This window comes from Mus musculus, chromosome 15, assembly GCF_000001635.26.
Source record: "Mus musculus strain C57BL/6J chromosome 15, GRCm38.p6 C57BL/6J".
Lineage (NCBI taxonomy): Eukaryota > Metazoa > Chordata > Mammalia > Rodentia > Muridae > Mus > Mus musculus.
In genome coordinates this window covers 35436209-35456932 of record NC_000081.6, presented here as the reverse complement: position 1 = coordinate 35456932, position 20724 = coordinate 35436209, and the positions used below count along the sequence as shown (strand labels likewise).

Below are 20724 nucleotides of genomic sequence, written 5' to 3'. Positions count from 1 at the left end.
TTTAATGTTTTAATTTTAAAAAAATGGAGGTTTTCATTTCTTAGGTCTCAATAAGAATAAAATTTCAATTGTTTTTCTAACATTTTGTATAAAACTAACACAAGGGCATAAGCCAAACATTTTTTTAATTTTTCCATCTAGAAGTTACAAAATAAAAATAAACATAAATCACAGTTAACAAGTCACTACATACCAGAGAGCAGGGAGTTTCAGAAGCTTCCCATAAAGGGCTGTGCTGAAAGAGGGGATAATTGGTGCAGGTAAGCAGTAAGAGCCACTATGATCCAAGCAAGTCAGTCCGGCCTGAAAACCAAACACCTGGAAAACAGCACAGCCAAGGCTCAGCGATATGCATCACTGCCTGCCTGCTCTATCTAATCACTTCCCAATGGAGCCCCCAGAAAACATGTTTTCAGTTTGAGATGGTTTGACAATAGTTAAATTTCAATACTTTAAACTTAAAATTAACCCAAAGAGATCTAAAATTATTGTCTTAAATGATATATAAATATATAACTAAGGATTTTCAAACCACCAATTTATAAACTGAGAGCAGGGCTCTATCTGGGAAGTACTTTAATCTTTCTCATGAAGTCCTTCACATGAAATCTGGTGCTCTTTTAGAATAAAACGAGGTTACTGAGACAACTTATCAGATTCAAGGTACATGGCACCAAGCCTCAGGAGCTGAGCCCTGTGTTTAAATCTCATCTAGTGGAGCATTTCTCACAAGTTGTCCTCTCAGCACCATATAGATAACAATCTTGGTAGCAAGCACCCAGTGAGCCATCTCACTGACCCTATAACTATTTTTATTTATTTATTTGTTTGTTTGTTTGTTTGTTTGGGGGGGTTGAATGAATTTATTTATTTATTTATTTATTTATTTATTTATTTTGGGGGGGGTTGAAGGATCTGTCCCTTGTAGTGACAACTCTGGAGTTTTGGTTTCTTAAAAAAACACAGAAATAGTATAAGAATATGTTTCTGTTTTAATCCCAAGTGTGTGATACAGGGCTTCTTCAGATTTCCCACAAGAGTTATGATTTGTCTCATTCTCCAGCAGAGGCATAATTCTGCCAAGTGCAGATTGTTTCTGTGATTGTATGATATTTGGAATTCTGGGGACTTTTCACAGAGTATATAAATGCTAGCCTTCCAAGAGGCAGGATGGGTTTTTGGTTGGGTTGTCAGTTGGCTGTTGTTGGTGGCTGTTGATCACAATTTATTATATAGTCATACGCAAAAAAGAAACAAGGAAGAAATCACATGGAAACATCTGATGCTAACCTCAGCTTCACAGCCACATGGACAAGTGTGTGGACACACATGCATATATGCATGCATACCTGTACATGGACTCACTGAAAAAGATTCAAGCATTTCCCTTTACATCAAGAAACTAATGTGACTCCAACAAGAGGAAAATAATTAAAACCGTATGTTAAAGCCTTCTTACGAAGCACTATGCCTACATTAATGTTTCTTTTCAAGCAAATCCTGAGCTTTTTAAAACACCTATATTAAACATTTTTCACACTGCTTACAAAGCTCAATTATAGATCTTCAAAATTGTGAAATCACAATTGCCAAACTATTAATTTCTAGGAAACAAAAAGAAAATTTGAAAACATTTTAATTATACTGGAGTAGTGACTAAATATTACTTAAATCTTAACTTCTGAAATATTGATTCTCTAAAACTACAACCTTAAGCCCAAAGAAACTTGCTTGATATTCCTAATGTGACACTAACAAACAAGAAAATTCTCTTTCCATACCTTAAGGTAGCAGTGGACATAACAATAATGAAGAAGATTATCAGAAGGTTGATTAAGGCTGCTGACTACATGGACCAACTGTTCAGCATACATTGGGACAGAATGTTCCAAATTAATTTTATCCACCAATATCTGAATGGATGGCAAAGGCCGAAGTGACTGGAAGTTTGTGGCATTCGTGACGTTACTCGAGTTCTGTAAAGTAATGGTATTAGTTTTACATTCTAGCAGAACAATGGCTGATCTACATACATCCCTCTACACCAATATCAGACCCACATATTTCACACTAAGAAGCCCAGCTAGAAATACCTGTTAAAGCACTCATGAAATAACCAAATACAATGTCTTTTAGATAATCCAAGGATGCCTCAGCTTTTAAAGAATGCATTTCTTTAAAAAGTTACTATTGTTCCTTTAACAATTTTTATTTCTCAATCAACAGGAAGGAGCATTATCATTCCATAATTTCTTAATCATTCAAAAATCTCAGAGGATTACACCAAATATTATAAAGGACATAATAAAGTATACAGAAAATGAAAATATGATCCAAAACATATTTACTTATGTTAAAGGCACAGAAGCCCTTCATCTTGAGAGGGTTTTGGTAGTGGTGGTGTTATATGAACCTTTCTGAGTTCCTGAACTGGCATGGGTAAGCTGCAACATACCTAGAAAATGTATCCTAATTGTACCCTACCTTTCTGAGAAGTAACTCTCAAAATGTCCTAGTCCTGGCTTTTAATGAAGAAAACCAAGATCTCTTTGTCTTGAGACAACGAACTATCTTACAAGCAGTTTCTCTAGTCCCAAAGCCAGTAATATAGAGAAACACTGTGATAACACTGACTGAACATCCCAACCCTCACTGTTTTTCTATCATCAGTAATCTGAAACTATTCAGATTCAATTAGTTTTGTTTTGCTTTCTAAATAACTTTACTTTGGATTCCTGTGAAAAATACCATAATGAACCACACAGCAATCTGAAGTGTGAAGCACAGTCAGTCGGTATAAGAACTCCAGTCTCTAGTTCCCTTTCCAGGCAACACTAGAGGAAAGGACATTCTCACTTCAATCACCATAGCTTTCTTTTTGAAGTTCTCATGATGGAATAACCCCTTAGACTAAACATCTCTGGGAAGTGTGTATGTTCCTTTAAACAGACATATGTAGCACTCTGGAGTAGTTCTATTGATTTCTGATAATATTCTTGCTTGTTTGTTTTCCTTTTTTAGTTTTTGGAAACGGGGTTTCTCTATATAGTCCTGGCTGTCCTGGAACTTGCTATGTATGCCAGGCTGGCTTCAGACTCACCAAGTCATGCATTCAATCTTTATTCCTTTGTACAAAACATATTTCTTCTTTGGCTTTTGTTTTAAAAGATTATTTTATTTTATTTCATGAGTGTCTTGCCTCCGTGTATATCTGCACATGGATGTGTGTCTGGTACCTACAGAGGTCAGAAGAAGGGACTGGATCCCCTGCAATTGGAGTTACAAATGTGCTAAGCTGCCATGTGGGAAACTAAACATGTCTCCTCTACAAGAGCATCAATTGCTCTTAACCTCTAAACTACCTCTCCAGACTTAATCTTTGACTCTTTAAAAGCACTTTTATTTTAATAAAACTTATCTCGGTGTATTTTCTGTTATATACTTTTAGTTGTTACATAGTTTTGAGTGTTCTCTCCTATTTTTAAGTCATTTTTTTTCTGCTGTGCCTCTCACATTTGCTTGTTTTTCAGATATTCTCTAATCATGGGTTTATTCCTCAACCATATCAATTTTCAAAGGGAAAACTGCTAGCAAGGAAATGTTACTGAGAGAGTGGTTCAAATCACCATGAAATTCTTCTGTTCATATTGTCAACTCATCCTAAGCTGCCCTTGTACAGTGTAAATCTGAGAAACAGCACTGAAAGGGCAAAGGGGAGACTTCACCGTGAACATGGGGTTGGGGTCAACAATGAGAATTACACCTGTGAAGTAAATACCGGCTGCTTTTCTTTGAGCCCGTATAAGAGTAGCATGTCTTCAGTAAGTACAAATAGAAGTATACACGTACTACAGCAGCCCAATTCTGGTTCTGAATAGAAGTAAGATGATTTGTTTAGATTATCGGCTTCTCCCATTCCAGTAAGACATAGAACGTTCTAAATACGACTACTGGAATACAGCTGGGCGACGACCTACAAGAAAACTCAGCTGCAGTGTAGAATACATGCATGCTTTACCACATGATCTGAGTCACCTTGTCCTTTGATTGCAATGTTGTCATGAAGGACAGAAGGTGACAACAATACCGACTATGCCTTTGTTGAGTATGTAAGACATAAAGGGCAGGTAAACTGACTCAGCAGCTAAGGGCATGACTCTAAGCCTAAGAACAAGAGGTTAATCCCTGGGACCCAAAAGATGAAAAGAGAGAACCCAGTCCCATCCCACAGGTTGTCCCCTCACCTCCAAAAGGGTGCTATGGCATATAAAGCACACACGCATGCACACCACACACACACAAACACATGGGGGGGTGGAGAATAAATGTAATATTTGAAAAAATAAAGTTAATTCAGCAGAGCTTTTGATTTCTTAATCACTAAATTTACATATAACTGCTTGAAAACTAAGACTTAAAGATAGGAAGCAACCACCTACAGCAATGTACTGTCGTACTTCCAAAAGTCATCTGCTTCAACATTTCTTTATATAGTCTTAGCTTATCTTATTAGAAGTTTTATTTAATATTACCTTCTAAAAATCAGGAACTACAGTTACATTGAGTTTACTCTACCCAGGGAAATACATAAACAGATATACCTTAATTTAGTCACCAAAATTATACATGCACCACTGAAAACATGTTGCCAAACAAGAAATATACCTTTCCTCCCATGATGACAGGAAGCAAACAATCAAGTAAATTGAATTCTGCCATAAAAACTGTGCAAGTGCACTTAAGCAAAGTAACACTTGTATGCCGAGTAGGGATATATTCCTCCAAAGAAGACACTTCCTCGGGATCCAGTACTGTTTCCTTTTCATCCTTACTTTCTAAAGTGAAAAGGAGGAAAATTCAGTAAAGAAGATTTTAAATAAGTTAATCTTCTTAACCAACAAAAAACTGAATTAATCCATTCCTCAAATTTTAAGAGCAATTCTTTAACAATGAAATAGTCAAAAGTTACTCTAGATTGTAATACAAGTTACTGGATGAAATATGTGTATAAATCTTTGCTCCATAGAAATTAAATATTTTTATTATATCTTTGCAATAATTCCTAATTTCTTTGGTTAAAAGAGTATCAACTTTCTGCATACTAATATATCATTAAAATTAAATGCATAAAGACAAGACATAAACTAGAGAAAACAATTTACCACAAATACACAAATGAAGATATATACAGATGGAAACAGAGATCCCAACAAACACAGACTTCCTTTTTGATTTATTTATTTTATGTGTGAATATTTTCCCTGCATGTATGTCTGTGTACCACATATGGGCCTGGTGCCCACAGAAGTCAGAAGAGGTTTTCAAATCCCCTAGTTACAGGTGGTCGTGAGCTGCAAAGTGGGTGCTGGATGTAGGAGCTGAGTTCTACAAATCTCCAGCCCCAAAATGATATTTGTTAAAGAATTTAAAACCACCTAAAATAATTAAGTAAAATGGGGTGGGAATCCAAAATATGGATTCTTCAAACAGCCAAACATTATGTAAAAAGCTAGACAATGTTATTAGGTATCATGTGACCGCCAATGATATGGCAGTACACTAGAACTGCACACAATAACTAGAATGTTTAAATTTTAAAAATTGAAATTACTAAGTTTTGAGAGGTATCTGGGGGATGAGTCAGCAAACACTTTCTGCAGAGTCATTCTGTAAATAAGTATTAGGCTTTGTGGGTCAGTCTGTCACAATTATTCACAAAAGCAGCTAAAGACAATGAACAGCCAAAGAGCTCCAACAAATCTGTATTTATGGGACTTGATGTAACTAAGAAGTTGTCTAGCATTTATGAGGTCTTGGGTTCAAAATACATACATACATTAAAGATATTCACATATAAATTTCATATAACTTTAGTATGTACAAAATGAAATTCTTTAATTATTTAAGATATAAAACCATTTCTGCCTAAGGACCATAATCATCTGGTAGCAGGCTATAACCTGATCAAAAGCAACCAGAAGTTTCACAGTCAGATTATAGGAGTAAAATGTCAACCATTCATAAATGCAGTTTGGAAGTATCTCCTGAAAGTAAAAATATAATCATTTTAATCATTTATAATTATTATAATCATTTAAGCTAGCAGTTGCTATGAAAAAAAGCAAAAGACCTAAAAATTAACCAAATATTTACTGGAAGTGAAATAGATTATATCCATTTTAATTATTATTATATTCATTTTATTATTTATTACATTTATTTTACATATTTATCCAAATTATATTCACCCAAAAGAAGCCTATACAGTAGTAAGAATATGTATTTCACAAAGGAACATGTACTATAAATATAAAAAGAGAGTAAATGATGTATAATTCCATTTATAGGAACTCAAGCCAAGGTTGGCAGCACACGCATTTAATACCAGCACAGGCAGCAGAGATCTCTAGGAGTTCAAGGGCAGTCAAGTCAACAATAGTACTGAGGTTTGTACTTTGGTATGTATTGTAATGCTAAGTGCAGGCCCCCAAGACCAGATTGCCCCAGATACTAGAGAGTCTGCAAAGCTATGTGACTTTGCAACCACGTTATTTCTGATTGGTGAATAAAGATGATGAGAGCCAATTGCTGGGCAGAAGAGATAGAGGTGGGTTTTAGGTTCCTGAGTTTAAGATCAAAGGAGAACCACCAGGGGAGAAGAAGGTGTAGAAGAAAGAAAACCTTGGATTGGGAGTCAAGAAAGCATGAAAGCATGGCCCAAATCTTCATGAGATCTGGCCAACTGGAGTTAAGAGCAACCCAGATGAAACATAGTAGGAATAACTCAAGGTTTTCAATAGGAAATAGGTTTTAATAGCATAAAGGATAGACAACTGCCCAACTCTAATGTCAATTAAGGCTTATTGTAAATATAAAGGTTGTATGTATCTTTTATCTGGGACCTAAATGATGAAAGGTGGGGTAGAAACTCTGGATTGAGATTCAAAATTTCTACAATAGCAAATCCCAATCTATGTAAGGCTATACAATGATATCTCAGAAAGGGAGGGAGGGAGAGAGGGAGGGAGGGAGGGAGGGAGGGAGGGAGGGAGGGAGGGAGGGAGGGAGGGAGGATAGACGGATGGACGGATGGAAAGACAGACAGACAGATGAAACATTAAAAAACTCGAAGTATTCTCAGATGTTAAAAAGTAAAAATAATAGTTATCCTTGAAAATTGGAGATGTGGCACAGCAATTAACACTTCCTGGTCTTCCAGAGTACCAAAATTTGGTTCTCAGCACCATTACTTCACAAACATGCACTGGAAATACCATCCCAAAGCATGGCAGTGAGACCCTGACCAATGTGGCATATCAAGGTCTCATGCCAAAACTTCCAAATCTCACTTTTTAGACTTCTACAAGTTCAGTCTCTTTCAGGTACACACACGAAAATACACACTAACAAGCAAATATAATACAGAAAAAGTAAACAGCACAGGAAAACTGAGATACACAAACAGTAAAATAGTTGGACAATGAAGAATTAGGTCAAAAAGTTCAGATCTGAGACGGAAGAAAGAACCATCCAGAGACTGCCTCACCCCGGGATCCATCCCATATACAACCACCAAACCCAGACACAATTGCATATGCCAGAAAGATTTTGCTGACAGGACCCTGACATAGCTGTCTCCTGCTGTGAGGCTATGCTAGTGACAGAAGTGGATGCTCACAGTCATCTATTGGACGGAGCACAGAGTCCCCAATGAAGGAGCTAGATAAAGTATCCAAGGAGCTGAAGAGGTCTGCAACCCTATAGGAGGAAAAACAATATAAACTAACCATTACCCCCCCCCCAGAGCTGTGTCTCTAGTTGCATATGTAGTAGAGGATGGCCTAGTAGGCCATCATGGGAGGAGAGGCCCTTGGTCTTGCAAAGATCATATGCACCAGTACAGGGGTATGTCGGGCCAGGAAGCAGGAGTGGGTAGGTTGGGGAACAGGGCAGGGGTAAGGTATAGGGGACTTTCAGGATAGCATTTGAAATGTAAATGTAGAAAATATCTTATAAAAAAAAATATCAGACAGGTTTAAATAACATTTCAATTGATGAAATAAAATGATGTGTATTTGACGGGTGCCACATAATACTTTATGTAATACTCTGTATTATGTGGCACTGTATAATGTACAAATCATAATCTTTTGCTTTTTAAAAATAAAAATATATTAAGTATTAAAAAAAAGATTTAGGTCAAAGACAAACCTGGTTTTAGCCTGCTATATGGTTCATATTCATGTTCCAGAGCACAAACAATCATCTTCAAAACCCGATGCACCGCACTGCTGTCCAGACGGCAATCTAGAGGCCCGATAACAAGACTCTTGGTAGACTTTTCTTGGACTATTCCCAAATCCTCATTTTTCCCTGAAGGAAAGTCTTGTTGACTTGTTGGACCTAGAAGAAGTCAATTTTATACTAACATTTTAAACTCCAAGCAGACATTAAAAAGTGAATGCATAAATGCTGTATTTAATTCTGACTAACGAAAACTACACTTACAAAAACAATGCAAAAAAGAGAACCTGGAGAGTTAATGATATGTTCCTTTCTCTTTACAAAAAAAGACCCAACCTTCAAGATCAATCCTGAAGCTTTTCAACCCTTCAAACAAGCTGTGTTTTCCTGACCTGGACCTCTTATAATACTTACTAGCTCCTTACTTATACTACTGTTCTTAATGTGACTTATAATTATCATGTATTTAAATGACTAAATTTAAACCTGTGTTCAGCACTGAAAGAACTTATTTCTATTTTTATGCTCAAAACAAACTTTTTAATAAAAATATCTATATAGTTTTCAAAATGTATTAAGTATAGAAAAGGAAGTGGTTTTTCTGACATACTAAAGCAAAGTAAAATTTTATATATACAATTTTTATACTTAATATGAATGAATACAATATTAGTTGGCTACTGTAAATATATTTTCAAATAGCTCCACAAGAAATGCATTAAAAATGCCAGAATCTATTAGAAAATTCAATTACAACACTAAAACTCGATTACAACTCTAAAATTAAGCCATTCCCCACAAAACTCATGAAGGTAAGTGTAACAGTGCAGCTTGCCAAGGGCCAAGACAATCTGAAGATAACTTCAGTTTCTGCTGCTTAAGGAAAGGTAAATACAAACCCAAGAGAAAGCAGTACCTTTGCCACTGCTGTGCTCCACTGTATACAGGTAATCCATATAAAACGCACCAAACCTCTGTATGCCAGCTATGTCAGTGTGTGTCTCCTGCCAATAAGGACATAGAAACACAACAGTGGACAAAACAAAGTGTTAACACACAATACATCTAATTCAATACCCTCTGAGGACTGCATCAACTCAAAGGATTGCTAATGCAAAGGAAGAGGCAACCCAAAGAATTCACTCCTAAAGGAAAGCCATGCTCCTTTAACGCTGACCTCACTGGTAACCAGCTGTACTTCTTACGAGACATTTTGAATACTTATCAATAATGTCCGGCCAATAAATAGCTTTAATAGAGTAAGTGGTACATACTCTTGTCACTTTGTTTGTCCTTTTACCACTATCACAAAACTGTCTAATACTGTATCCTCTTAAATAGAGCTAGTCCATAATTCCTTCAATTATAATGACATGAAACATCTCAAACACTGAACGTAGACTGAAGTGTGCCCATCGCACCAGAAACATCGAACTCTTTAGTTTAATGATGAAAGCCAATATTAAAGAAAAATTAAAATATAAATTATAAGTTTGTATCATATGAATACAGGATAACATAAATTTATGTGAAAATGCACTAATATTCTATAAGCATATTAATACCTGTTAAATGAAAAAGTTGAAAAAAGACTAGGAGTATAGAATGAAAAGTCATGTTCATTTTCACCAATCTTACATTTTAGAGAACAAAAATTAATAGAGGTAAATCTATGTGTTTCCTCCAAACTAATTAACTGTTGTAAAGTATAAATATGGTTGTTGTAGTATGACCAGAGTACAAAAAGCTAAGCATTTCTGTACATCCCTTATTCCTATCTAAGTGTAAAACTGGACTAAAGCATTGCAAATGTTTCAATAAACCACCAGTGCTTACAAGAAACTGAGAAGAAAACAGTAATCACAAGTATTCACACAATGTGTTCACCTAACCACACAAGAATTTAGTTCAAGTATCTATTCCCTGACCTTATGGTGAGCTGCATCCAAGATAAACTCTGCACGGGTACCATTGTTTTCTGGACTCCGGTAATCAAACAATGAATTTGTAAGGTATGTCAAACCTTTTGTACTCAAATTTTCACCACAAATGAAGAAGCAGGCTTCCTAAAAAATTAATGTATAAATCACAACAAGAGGAAAAGTCATTAGACTATTAGAAAGTGTTTTTGTTTGTTTCTTTCTTTCTTTCTTTTTTACATTCCACTCATTTAGCACTCAATAGAAATAACTAAAGCTTGAGGTCCCATAAACAGGAAAGGAATGGCAGCTCCACAGGTATTGCTTGTTTTCCCAAACATTAAATAAACAGAAAAGGAACTCCAAACAACTGCCATAAACAACAAAGGAGCATCAGTGAATGGAATATATTTGCAATGATTTCCAAGAGTTATGTGCTATCAACTTTTCATGTCACCTGAGATATAGACCTTCCTGCAAGGGAAAGGCAGGGAACAGAACAGGCCTCTTGCAAGCAACTGACAAAGGTAGCCATGCAGATCTCACACGCTCATTACTGTAACTATTACCACTGCAGCCATCTTGAACAAGGGCGAAATCTTGACTTACAGTTTCACTCCTATTCATATGTTCCTCAAAATCTTTAACACCCAGAATTCCTTTCAGACACATGGCTCTGCAACCTACAAATCCAATCTGACAATCAAAGAAAGGTTCTCCCATCATAAGAGCCTGTAAAAAGAAATGAACAACAGAACTAAGAACGTGTAGTTAATAAAGGTACTACAGGCTTCCCTTGTAGACTTTCTACAGAAAACACCATGAGGACTGTTGCCTTTCAAATGCATTCAGAGATGTATACTCTAGGACACAAACTGCTCTCGTGTCTGTCTTCTCACACTTCCTCAATGACCGGCACTCTATGAACATCAAGCCTCCCACACCCACACAGTCATGCTAGGAAACAAATTCACATTGCATATTAAAGGAATAATTATTCAACTAATAACACTAAGAATGATTTGTAAGACTAGAAATCTAAATATTTTAAATAAACGACTATGGCAAAGGCCTGTGTTCCCAGGTTTAATGGTGAAAGGTTACCTCAATTGTAGTTCCTTCTTGTTCCCAACACAAAACTTCCTTAGATTTTACTTTCTGTGGGCTATAATAGCTATTTTCAGCTTGCATTTCAGTGAGCTAAGAAATAGAAGAACATTAAGTAAATCAAAACTAGCCGTAAATAGCAATGCACTGTCATTTTTCACTATGAATCATGAAAATAAGGCCAATTTTAAGATTCATGAAATATAATTATTAAGCAGAAAAACAGGTGCAAAAAAAGAAATAAATAAACCAGCTGTTACAGATTATCCATGAACTACAGAATGGTCAAAACACTGAGTCTAAACATAAATACCACATTTTAACTCCTTCATTACACTTAAAAAGTGAAAGCTACATATATTCACAGTCCCACTCATGAAATGGTCCAAAAATCTACCAAAAATGTATTTTATATACTATGACTTTAATTCATTTTATTCTCTCATATTTTCAAGTGTTTAATTTCTATCATTTCCAAGAGTCTTCATTATTTTTAAAGGAAAAGCAAGCTAAGGAGAATCACAAGTAGATCCCACGAGACGCTCTGGCTCCAGGGGGAGGTAGGATGGCAGGTGTTCATCCCTGCTGCCCCACATGACCCCTCCACAGATCTACTCAGGCAACCACACATGTCTCACCTCTTGGAAACAGGCACCAACATGGGCAGTGACACAGTACAGACAGTGTTGTTTCCTTGCTGCTTGTACTGGGTGACTTTATGTGTCAAATTTTTTATACTTATTTAAATAACATCCTTTGGATGTTATTGCTTGGTTGATTGGTTTTGTGAGATACTGTCTCCCTATGTAGCCTTGGCTCACCACTGTGTATACCCCGATGGCCTGCCCAAGTTCTGGAAGTGGGAGAGCGCACCTAACCTTACACTCCTTTTCTTTGAACACAATGGGCTATCTAATTTTCATCACAAAATGAAAAGATAAAATTACAGGATTGAATTACAGTCTAGAATTTATCAGTACTGCATCAGTTTTTGGTTATGGTTTGGCTAAGATAGCATAACAGAATAAACTGGTTACTAACAGAGGAAACAGGAATGAACAGGGACAATGCACTACTGCAGCAGCTTCTCTATAACTGTGACATTCCCTCCCAGAATGAAAGGGTTATTTCTTTAATTAACATGTACTTCTTGGGTTTGGCAATGATTTGGTTATTGTTATTCCTGCAAGATGGAGATATAATAGTCTTCAAATTGAAATGCAAAGATAAAGTTCACATTTTAAAAGAATTAAGACAAATGAAAATTGAACTGGAAATTACAATTTTAAGCCTGATTACTTTATACTGAGAACCAACTAAGCATTCTTATTTACTCTAATAATTCTATATTTTTCTCTTACAGCATAGGTCTTTATTTTTTATGTTTCTAGTAATGGCATACTCAAAGTTGTTATTTTTTAAACATAATTTGGAAAGCGAAAATATTAAAGTAAAATTGAATTCTTAAAACTCGATCAGCCTTCAGCTGTCTACAATTACTCTACAGAAAAAGCAATTAATTGATTAAAAGGACTTAAACATTACAAAAATAACTTAAATATTACTACAAAAATGCTACATTTAATTTGGCATGATTTTTGTTGGACTAATATCAACTGTTCAAAATGCTAATAGAGAAATATGACCTTATTTTCTGACCAGAATGTAAACCACAAATTAAGTCCATACATTCTTCAGATCCAAACAGAACCCTGAATCCCAATGCTTTCCTCCTACATCAGCACATTTTCCCTAGAGAAGCACAAATGCTTCACATTTTAAAAAATAGTTACTGACTGGTAACAAACACAGTACAGTGCTCCAAAGACACTTTGTATATAAATGCCTATACTGAGTCTATGAAATATAATTAATTTTTATCAGTAAGTTAATAAAAATGTAATACAATAATCTCAATTTTAAAAGTAAATGAGCAAAAATCATTTAAAAAGCTCTGAATCACTGACTTTCCTCACAACAAAGTGTTTGTTGTTTGTTTCATGGTGAAATCACCTTTTTATTTATTTATTTCTTATTACATATTTTCTTTATTTACATTTCAAATTTCATCCCCTTTCCTCATTTCCCCTATGAAAAAAACCCCTAACCCATCCCTTCCAACTTCCCTGTCATTCCCCTTCACAAGACCAAGGGCCTCTCCTCTCACTGATGTCCCGAAAGATTCATATTGTTGTTCCTCCTATGGAGCTGCAAACCCCTTCAGCTCCTTGGGTCCTTTCTCTAGCTCCTCCATTGGAGAGCCTGTGCTCAGTCACTACTTAAAGTTTTAAAAAATACATCCTGAAGGACCATTTAAGAACTCATAGTCTGTGGATAACTTTGCAATTAATGTCAATGATGATGACTAACTTGAGGTAGTCATAAAGTCTGAGCAGTTCAGTGGATAACCTGGAACTTAACAGCATATAAAGCAGTGGGGAAAGCAGGGCAGCACAGGAAAACAAAGTGCGTAAAGAACAAGCTGTGTAAATGACAGCAAATTGCCATCTGACCCTAAGGCCCAGTGCAGAGCAGGATACAAATCAGACCCTCCACCACATCCACACAGTCATCCAACAGGGCTGAGAATGATCCAGCAATGTTTCTGTTCAAAAACTTCCTAATGAAGAAAGTTTAACATGACCTAGGCAGTTTTCAAACTACACTGATGCAAACTGCAAGCCTCTACTGCCTCTGACAGTTTTAAACTATTGGCACATTAGCTCACTTTGTTCTACACTAGCTGTCTCCTTGATCATTCCTGAACACTTACCTACATTAGCTAGTCCTGAAATGCTCCTTCCCATATAGCCACTGGGTTTTCTCTTTCACACACCTTTGCTTAAATGCTTTCTTCACAAGATGACCTTCCTCAGTCAACCAAGTTTAAAATGCATAATCCTCTCCTTTTTAATGCAACACTAATACTTTCCTCTTTTTATACTTAATACTTAATAAACATACTTTACATCTCATTGATTATAATTACAATGTAAGTCTAACAGCCTACATGGTTGACCACTAGTATATTCATAGGGACAAAAATAACACCTGAAACACAGCTGGCATTAATGAATATCTATTATATTGATACTAATTATAATACAATTATATTGGTGATAAATATTAATTATATTAATAAATTATATTAACAGATATAGCAGTGGGTGGCTGTAACCCTAGCACTTAAGAAGGAAAGGCAGCAAGATCAAAAGTCCAAGGTCATCACTCAGCTATTAATTAAAAACTTTAACCCAGCCTGGGCTACATGGGACTCTGAGTCAAAAAAAATCAAGTAAATATTTGTTGCAAAAATTAAGAACTGCTTATACATGCTAAGTGTATGTTAATGGTATTAGAAAAAGCTAGGGAACAAATAATTCAAAGTTCATTCTGAGTTAAGGAAAGCAAGGAAAATATTATCAAAGACCATATACAGGGTACCAAAGCACTAGTAACTACACTTATTCAAAAGAATTTTCCTTTTTCCTCACTGTAATGATACATGTTTCTATCATAATATATTTGAATGTATATTATACATTCATTTTTAATAAAGGAGTAAAATATGTTGAGTACTGCTGAAAATAGAAGAGGATCTAAATTCAAATTTGAACTATTTTAAACAAAGAGAAAAACAGAGTCCTTTAAAAATAAAAGGATTTTATATATAGATTTCCCTGATCACTAAGGACTTTGAACACTTTATTCCTCAGCCCTTCAAGATTCCTCTGTTGTGAATTCTCTGTTTAGTTCTATACTCTTTTTTGATTGAGTTGTTTGGTTTCCTTCAAGATTCCTCTGTTGTGAATTCTCTGTTTAGTTCTATACTCTTTTTTGATTGAGTTGTTTGGTTTTTTTGTTGGTTAGCTTCTTGAGTTCTTTATATAGTTTGGATACTAGCCCTCTATCAGATGTGGGGTTAGTGAAGAATTTTTCTCAATCTGTAGGTTGACATTTGTCCTACTGACAGTGCCCTTTGCCTTACAGAACTTTCCAGATTCATGAGGTCCTATTTGTCAATTCTTGATCTTAAGACCCTGAGCCATTTGAGTTCTGTTTAGGAAATTTCCCCCTGTGCCAATGAGTTCAGTCAGAATGGCTAAGATCAAAAACTCAAGTGACAGCATATGCTAGTGAGGATGTGGAGAAAAAGGAACACTCCTCCAATGCTGGTGGGATTGCAAACTGGTACAGCCACTCTGGAAATCAATCTGGAGGTTATACAGAAAATTGGAAATAGATCTACCTGAAGACCCAGCTATATCACTCCTGGGCATATACCCAAAAGATGCCCAACCATGCCACAGTGGCACATGTGCCACTATGTTCATAGCGGCCTCGTTTGTGATAGCCAAAAGCTAGAGACAACCCAGATGTCCCACAATGGAAGAATGGATACAGAAAATGTGGTTCATATTCACAATGGAATACTCAACTATTAAGAACAAGGACATCATAAGTTTTGCAAGCAAATGGATGGAACTAGAAAAATATCATCCTAAGTGAGGTAACTCAGACCCAAAAGGACATCCATAGTATGTACTCACTAATACATGGTGGATATTAGCCAAAAAAAAGTACAGAATACTCAGGACTTAAGAAGGTTAACAAGCCAAAGGTCCTAAGTGAGGACACCTCAATCCCACTTGTGAAGGAGAAGAAAGCACTCCCCAGGGGGGCAAAGGGAGGTAGGGAGCTAGGTGGGAGTGGGGACAGAGAGGGGAAGAGGGTAACATGATCAGTTATTGGGGGTAGAAACAGGACTGAGCCTTGGGGGCAAGCAGAAAGAATGGAAACAGGCAACCTCAAGAAGTACAAGGTGGGGGGGACCCTCTAGAAAATACCAAAGACCTGGGAGGTGAGAGACTCTCAGGACTCAAAGGGAGGAAGTGCCTTGGATGAAGTGCTCTACATCAGGGAGAGGGAACTTATATAGCCCACCTCTAGTGGAGTGACAGGACATCAAGTGGAGGGATGAAGTTGCCATCCCACAGTCAATAGCTCTGACCCATAATTGTTCCTGTCTGAAAGAACTGCAGGGATAAAAATGGAGAAGAGCATGAGAGAAAGGAGGTCCAGTGGCAGGCCCAAATTGGGATCCAGCCCAAGGGGAGGCCTGGGGACCTGACACTGTTACCTAGCATGGCTGCCCTCTGAGAGACCCAACAAACAGCTGAAAGTGTCAGATGCAGATACTAGCACCCAACCAATGGACAGAAACTGGGAACCCCTACGGTTGAATTTGGAAAAAGTTGGAAGAAGCTGAGGAGGAGGGTAACCCCATGGGGAGACCAGCAGTCTCAACTGACCTGGACCCCGGGACCTCTCAGACACTGGACCACCAACCACCAACCACCAACCAGGCAGCATACACCAGCTGATATGAGGCCCCTGACACACATACAGGAGAGAACTACCGGGTCTGGCCTCAGTGAGAGAAGATTCACCTAACACTGGAGAGACTTGAGGCCCCAAGGAGTAGGGAGGTCTGGTGGGGAGGTGGGGATATCTTTATGGAGACTGGAAGGGTGGAGATAATTATGGGATGGGGAATGGTTGGAAGGGGGATAGACTGGGAGGGGGATAAAGTCTGGACTGTAAAAAAGGATTAAAGAATAAAAATAAACAAATTTTAAAAATAAATAAATAAAATAAAAGTATGTGCTAAAGAGATAGCTCAGGAGTTAGGAACGTCTGCTGCTCTCTCAGAGGACATGAATTAAGTTCTCAATACCAACATGGTGGCTCACCATCATCCTAATTCTACTTCCAGTAGATCCACTGACTTGTGAGCTCAGTGGGCATCAGATACACATACTACACAGGCACACATGCAGGCTGAACACTCATACAAATGAAGTAAAGTAAAGCTAAAAGTAAAAAATAAAAAAATATTAAAAGTGTTAGTGCCGGGTGTGGTGGCGCATGCCTTTAATCCCAGCACTTGAGAGGCAGAGGCAGGTAAATTTCTGAGTTCGAGGCCAGCCTGGTCTACAGAGTGAGTTCCAGGAGAGCCAAGGCTACACAGAGAAACCCTGTCTCAAAAAAAAAAAAAAAAGAAAAAAAAAAAAAAGAAAAAAGAAAGAAAAAAAGAAGAAAAAAAGTGTTAGCAAGGCTGTAGAGAAAAGGAACTTCAAACATACTAATGATGAGAATGCAAATCAATGTGGCCAAATGAACATAGTGTTGATTTTTTTTAAAGATTTATTTTTAGTTATATGTCTGTCTGTCTGTCTATGCGGGAGTTACATCACATGAATGCAGAGGCCAGAAGACAGCACAGGATCCCCAGGAGCTTGACATGACTGATTCTGGGAACCAAAACTCAGCCCTCTGAAATATGAGCTCTTCATTACCAAGCCATCTCTCTAGAGCCAGCTAGGAGATTTTATTTTAATATGTACCTCTATATACAGGTCTATATACCAATCAAATGATCCAGGGCAGAGGAGTAAATATGACACAGGTAAGAAAGAAAAGTGGAGACAACTTTAATAAAACAAGAAGAAATCAAAATTCAAGAACTCAGTTAGAAGGATCATGCAATTTTATAAAGAACTATGAGACTCTACCTTTTATCTGCTAAGCCACCTGCCCCTTCAAGTTACAATGATACTATAATACAAACATTCCTTAAAGTTAACAGATAAGAGAAACAAAAGAAAATAAAGAAAAACCTACTTTAAAAGTCACAGTCGCCTTTGTGCAATAAAAGCCTACAGAAACAATGGGATCCTTCAGCGTTTGAGCTTTCTGTTGATGCATGATTGATGCAGGGTCAGTCCCAAGGTCGTCTTCCTCACCATCATCATAACTCACAATTGCAGGAACAAATGACCAGGCCCAGGATACCCATCCCTGAGGCTCCTCATAGTCCTGTGAATATAACTCTTGGCCTTTGTATGGAGCAGGATACTGCATATCTATTCTACTTTCCTCCTCAGTACCTGCCAATAAAAATAGTCATTTTAATTAAATAAAGAACATTTAAATAAAAAAATTAGTTTCTTTCGTAATCCAATATATTTGCTCTAAGCACTTAAAACATCCAAGAGAATTTATCTTCTCAATCAAGTATACAATAAAAGTTTCCACACAATGGCTATTAGACAATGAAGGCTAGACTACTGTAGGATGGGAGGCAAGAATAATGAACTCTTTAAGCACCCCATCTTATGGCCTGGAATAAACTGTAAGCCACAGCCATGAAAGAGGAAACTCAATCTGAGTTTAAGAGTCTTCCTTAGATGAGAAAAGAGTGTAGCAGATGAAGCAGGAACTTAAACTGTTTGACAGGCACTCTGCTCTGATCTAACAGACTTAAATCAAGACTAAAATGAAACATTTTCAGGTAATGTCACTATCTGCTGAAACCCAAAAATGTGTAGAACTCAGCAAGATACAATCTACAATGTCTAGCATTCAATCAAAACTACTAGGGAGTCAGATACAGTAGTATTACAGTTATGGCTACACCAGAGGCTTAGCAAGGCCTGCTGGAGCCCAACAGTTTAAATCCAGACCAGGCAGTTAGTAAGAATCTCCTCTCAAACAAATAAAAATAAATAAAATTATTAAAGCAAATAAAAAACATAATGAAGGAAAAGTAAGACAACAGAAACAGGTCCAAAAATAATAAAGAACAAAGCTATATAGAGGCATGTATTCCAAAATGCTAAAACAGGTTAAAAAGAGACATGAACCATATGATTCTCCAACTAAACTTTCAAACACAAAAATATGGTAGATAAAGCTAAAAGCAGATAATTCACAGAAGACAACCACTGAGTTATTCTGGGAATAGAAACGATATAAAATAAAACACACAAAGAAAGAAAAGAAACTAACAAATAAAGAAAGCTCAAAGAGCTCCAGCAAACAAGTCACCTAAAATACATGTGTCTGGAACTCTATATGGTAGACATGAAATATGTTCAAAATTTGTCCACACAGACAATGCAAGCTGAGAGTGCACAGATCTAAATGCTTCAGTAAACACCAAATTCAAATATCAAAAACACAGGACCCAACAGGTTTCATTATCAAGCTTCCCAAAATTTTCCAAAAGGTTTGCAAGTTTTTCCAAACATAGACATACACAAAAAAACACTAAAGAGATCTTGGATCCTGTACTCCACCGAGACTACTCTGCACATATGAGAGTGTGGACTACAGAGGCTAACAGCTTCTGGGACAGGCAGGAGCCACAGAGCTTCTGAGGCAGCCCCCTTTTTAGGCTCCAAACATGCAGGCACCTTCCCTGCCAGAAGATAGATGTCTGCCCGGTCCAGGAGGGCTTTGCCTGAGCATCTGTGGGAGACACCATGGTTCCCGGACTCCATCGAGTCTAGTCTGCACAGGTGAGAGTGTGGACTACAGAAGCTAACACCTTCTGGGACAGGTCCTGTTTCAGGCCTTCATCTTCTGCCAGGAGGCAAGTCTGAACGCCAGATATCTGCGCACCTTCCAAGAAAGAGAAGAGCCTGCCTGCAGAGAGTACTCTAACCACTGAAGCTCAGGAGAGAGCTAGTCTCCCCTGAGACTGCTGGTAGAGAATAACAGAATCACGAGAGAAACAAGCTCTAACCAGAGACAACTATAACAACTGACTCCAGAGTTTACCAGACAGCGAAAGGCAGACATAAGAATCTTACTAACAAAAACCAAGACCACTCACCATCATCAAACCCAGTACTCCCACCTCAGCCAATCCAGAGACCAAACACACCTGAAAACCTAGACCCGGATTTAAAGGCATATCTCATGATGATGGTAGAAGACATCAAGAAGGTCTTTAATAACTCACTTAAAGAAATACAGGAGAGCAATGCTAAAGAGTTGCAAGTCCTTATAGATAAACAGGAAAACACATCCAAACACATGATAGAAATGAACAAAACTATACTAGACCTAAAAAGGGAAGTAGACACAATAAAGAAAATCCAAAGTAAGGAAACGCTGAAGATAGAAACCCTAGGAAAGAAATCTGAAACCATAGATGCGAGCATCAGCAACAGAATACAAGAGATGGAAGAGAGAATCTCAGGTGCAGAAGATTCCATAGAGAACATGGGAACAACAATCAAAGAAAATACATAATACAAAAGATCCTAACGCAAAACATCCAGGAAATGCAGGACACAATGAGAAGACCAAACCTACAGATAATAGGAGTAGATGAGATTGAAGATTTTCAACTCAAAGGCCCAGCAAATATCTTCAACAAAATTATAGAAGAAAACTTCCCAAACCTAAAGAAAGAGATGCCCATGAATATACAAGAAGCATACAGAACTCCAAATAGACTGGACCAGAAAAGAAATTCCTCCCGACACATAATAATCAGAACAACAAATGCACTAAATGAAGATAGAATATTAAAAGCAGTAAGGGAAAAAGGTCAAGTAACATATAAAGTCAAGCCTATCATAATTACACCAGATTTTTCACC

At 37.1% G+C, this 20724-nt stretch overlaps 1 protein-coding gene across 1 annotated transcript in view; it reads right to left on the bottom strand.

The window, feature by feature from the left end:
• Nucleotides 1–20724, bottom strand: part of Vps13b (vacuolar protein sorting 13B) — a 560112-nt gene that overhangs the window by 474297 nt on the left and 65091 nt on the right. Inside the window, exons 8-16 of the mRNA NM_177151.4 lie at nucleotides 17955–18220; nucleotides 11268–11363; nucleotides 10773–10895; nucleotides 10173–10310; nucleotides 9161–9248; nucleotides 8212–8403; nucleotides 4666–4835; nucleotides 1782–1976; nucleotides 194–318 (exon numbers count right to left, since the gene is read on the bottom strand). Coding sequence (NP_796125.2) covers nucleotides 194–318; nucleotides 1782–1976; nucleotides 4666–4835; nucleotides 8212–8403; nucleotides 9161–9248; nucleotides 10173–10310; nucleotides 10773–10895; nucleotides 11268–11363; nucleotides 17955–18220 — 1393 coding nt within the window. The remainder of the gene's footprint in view (nucleotides 1–193; nucleotides 319–1781; nucleotides 1977–4665; nucleotides 4836–8211; nucleotides 8404–9160; nucleotides 9249–10172; nucleotides 10311–10772; nucleotides 10896–11267; nucleotides 11364–17954; nucleotides 18221–20724) is intronic.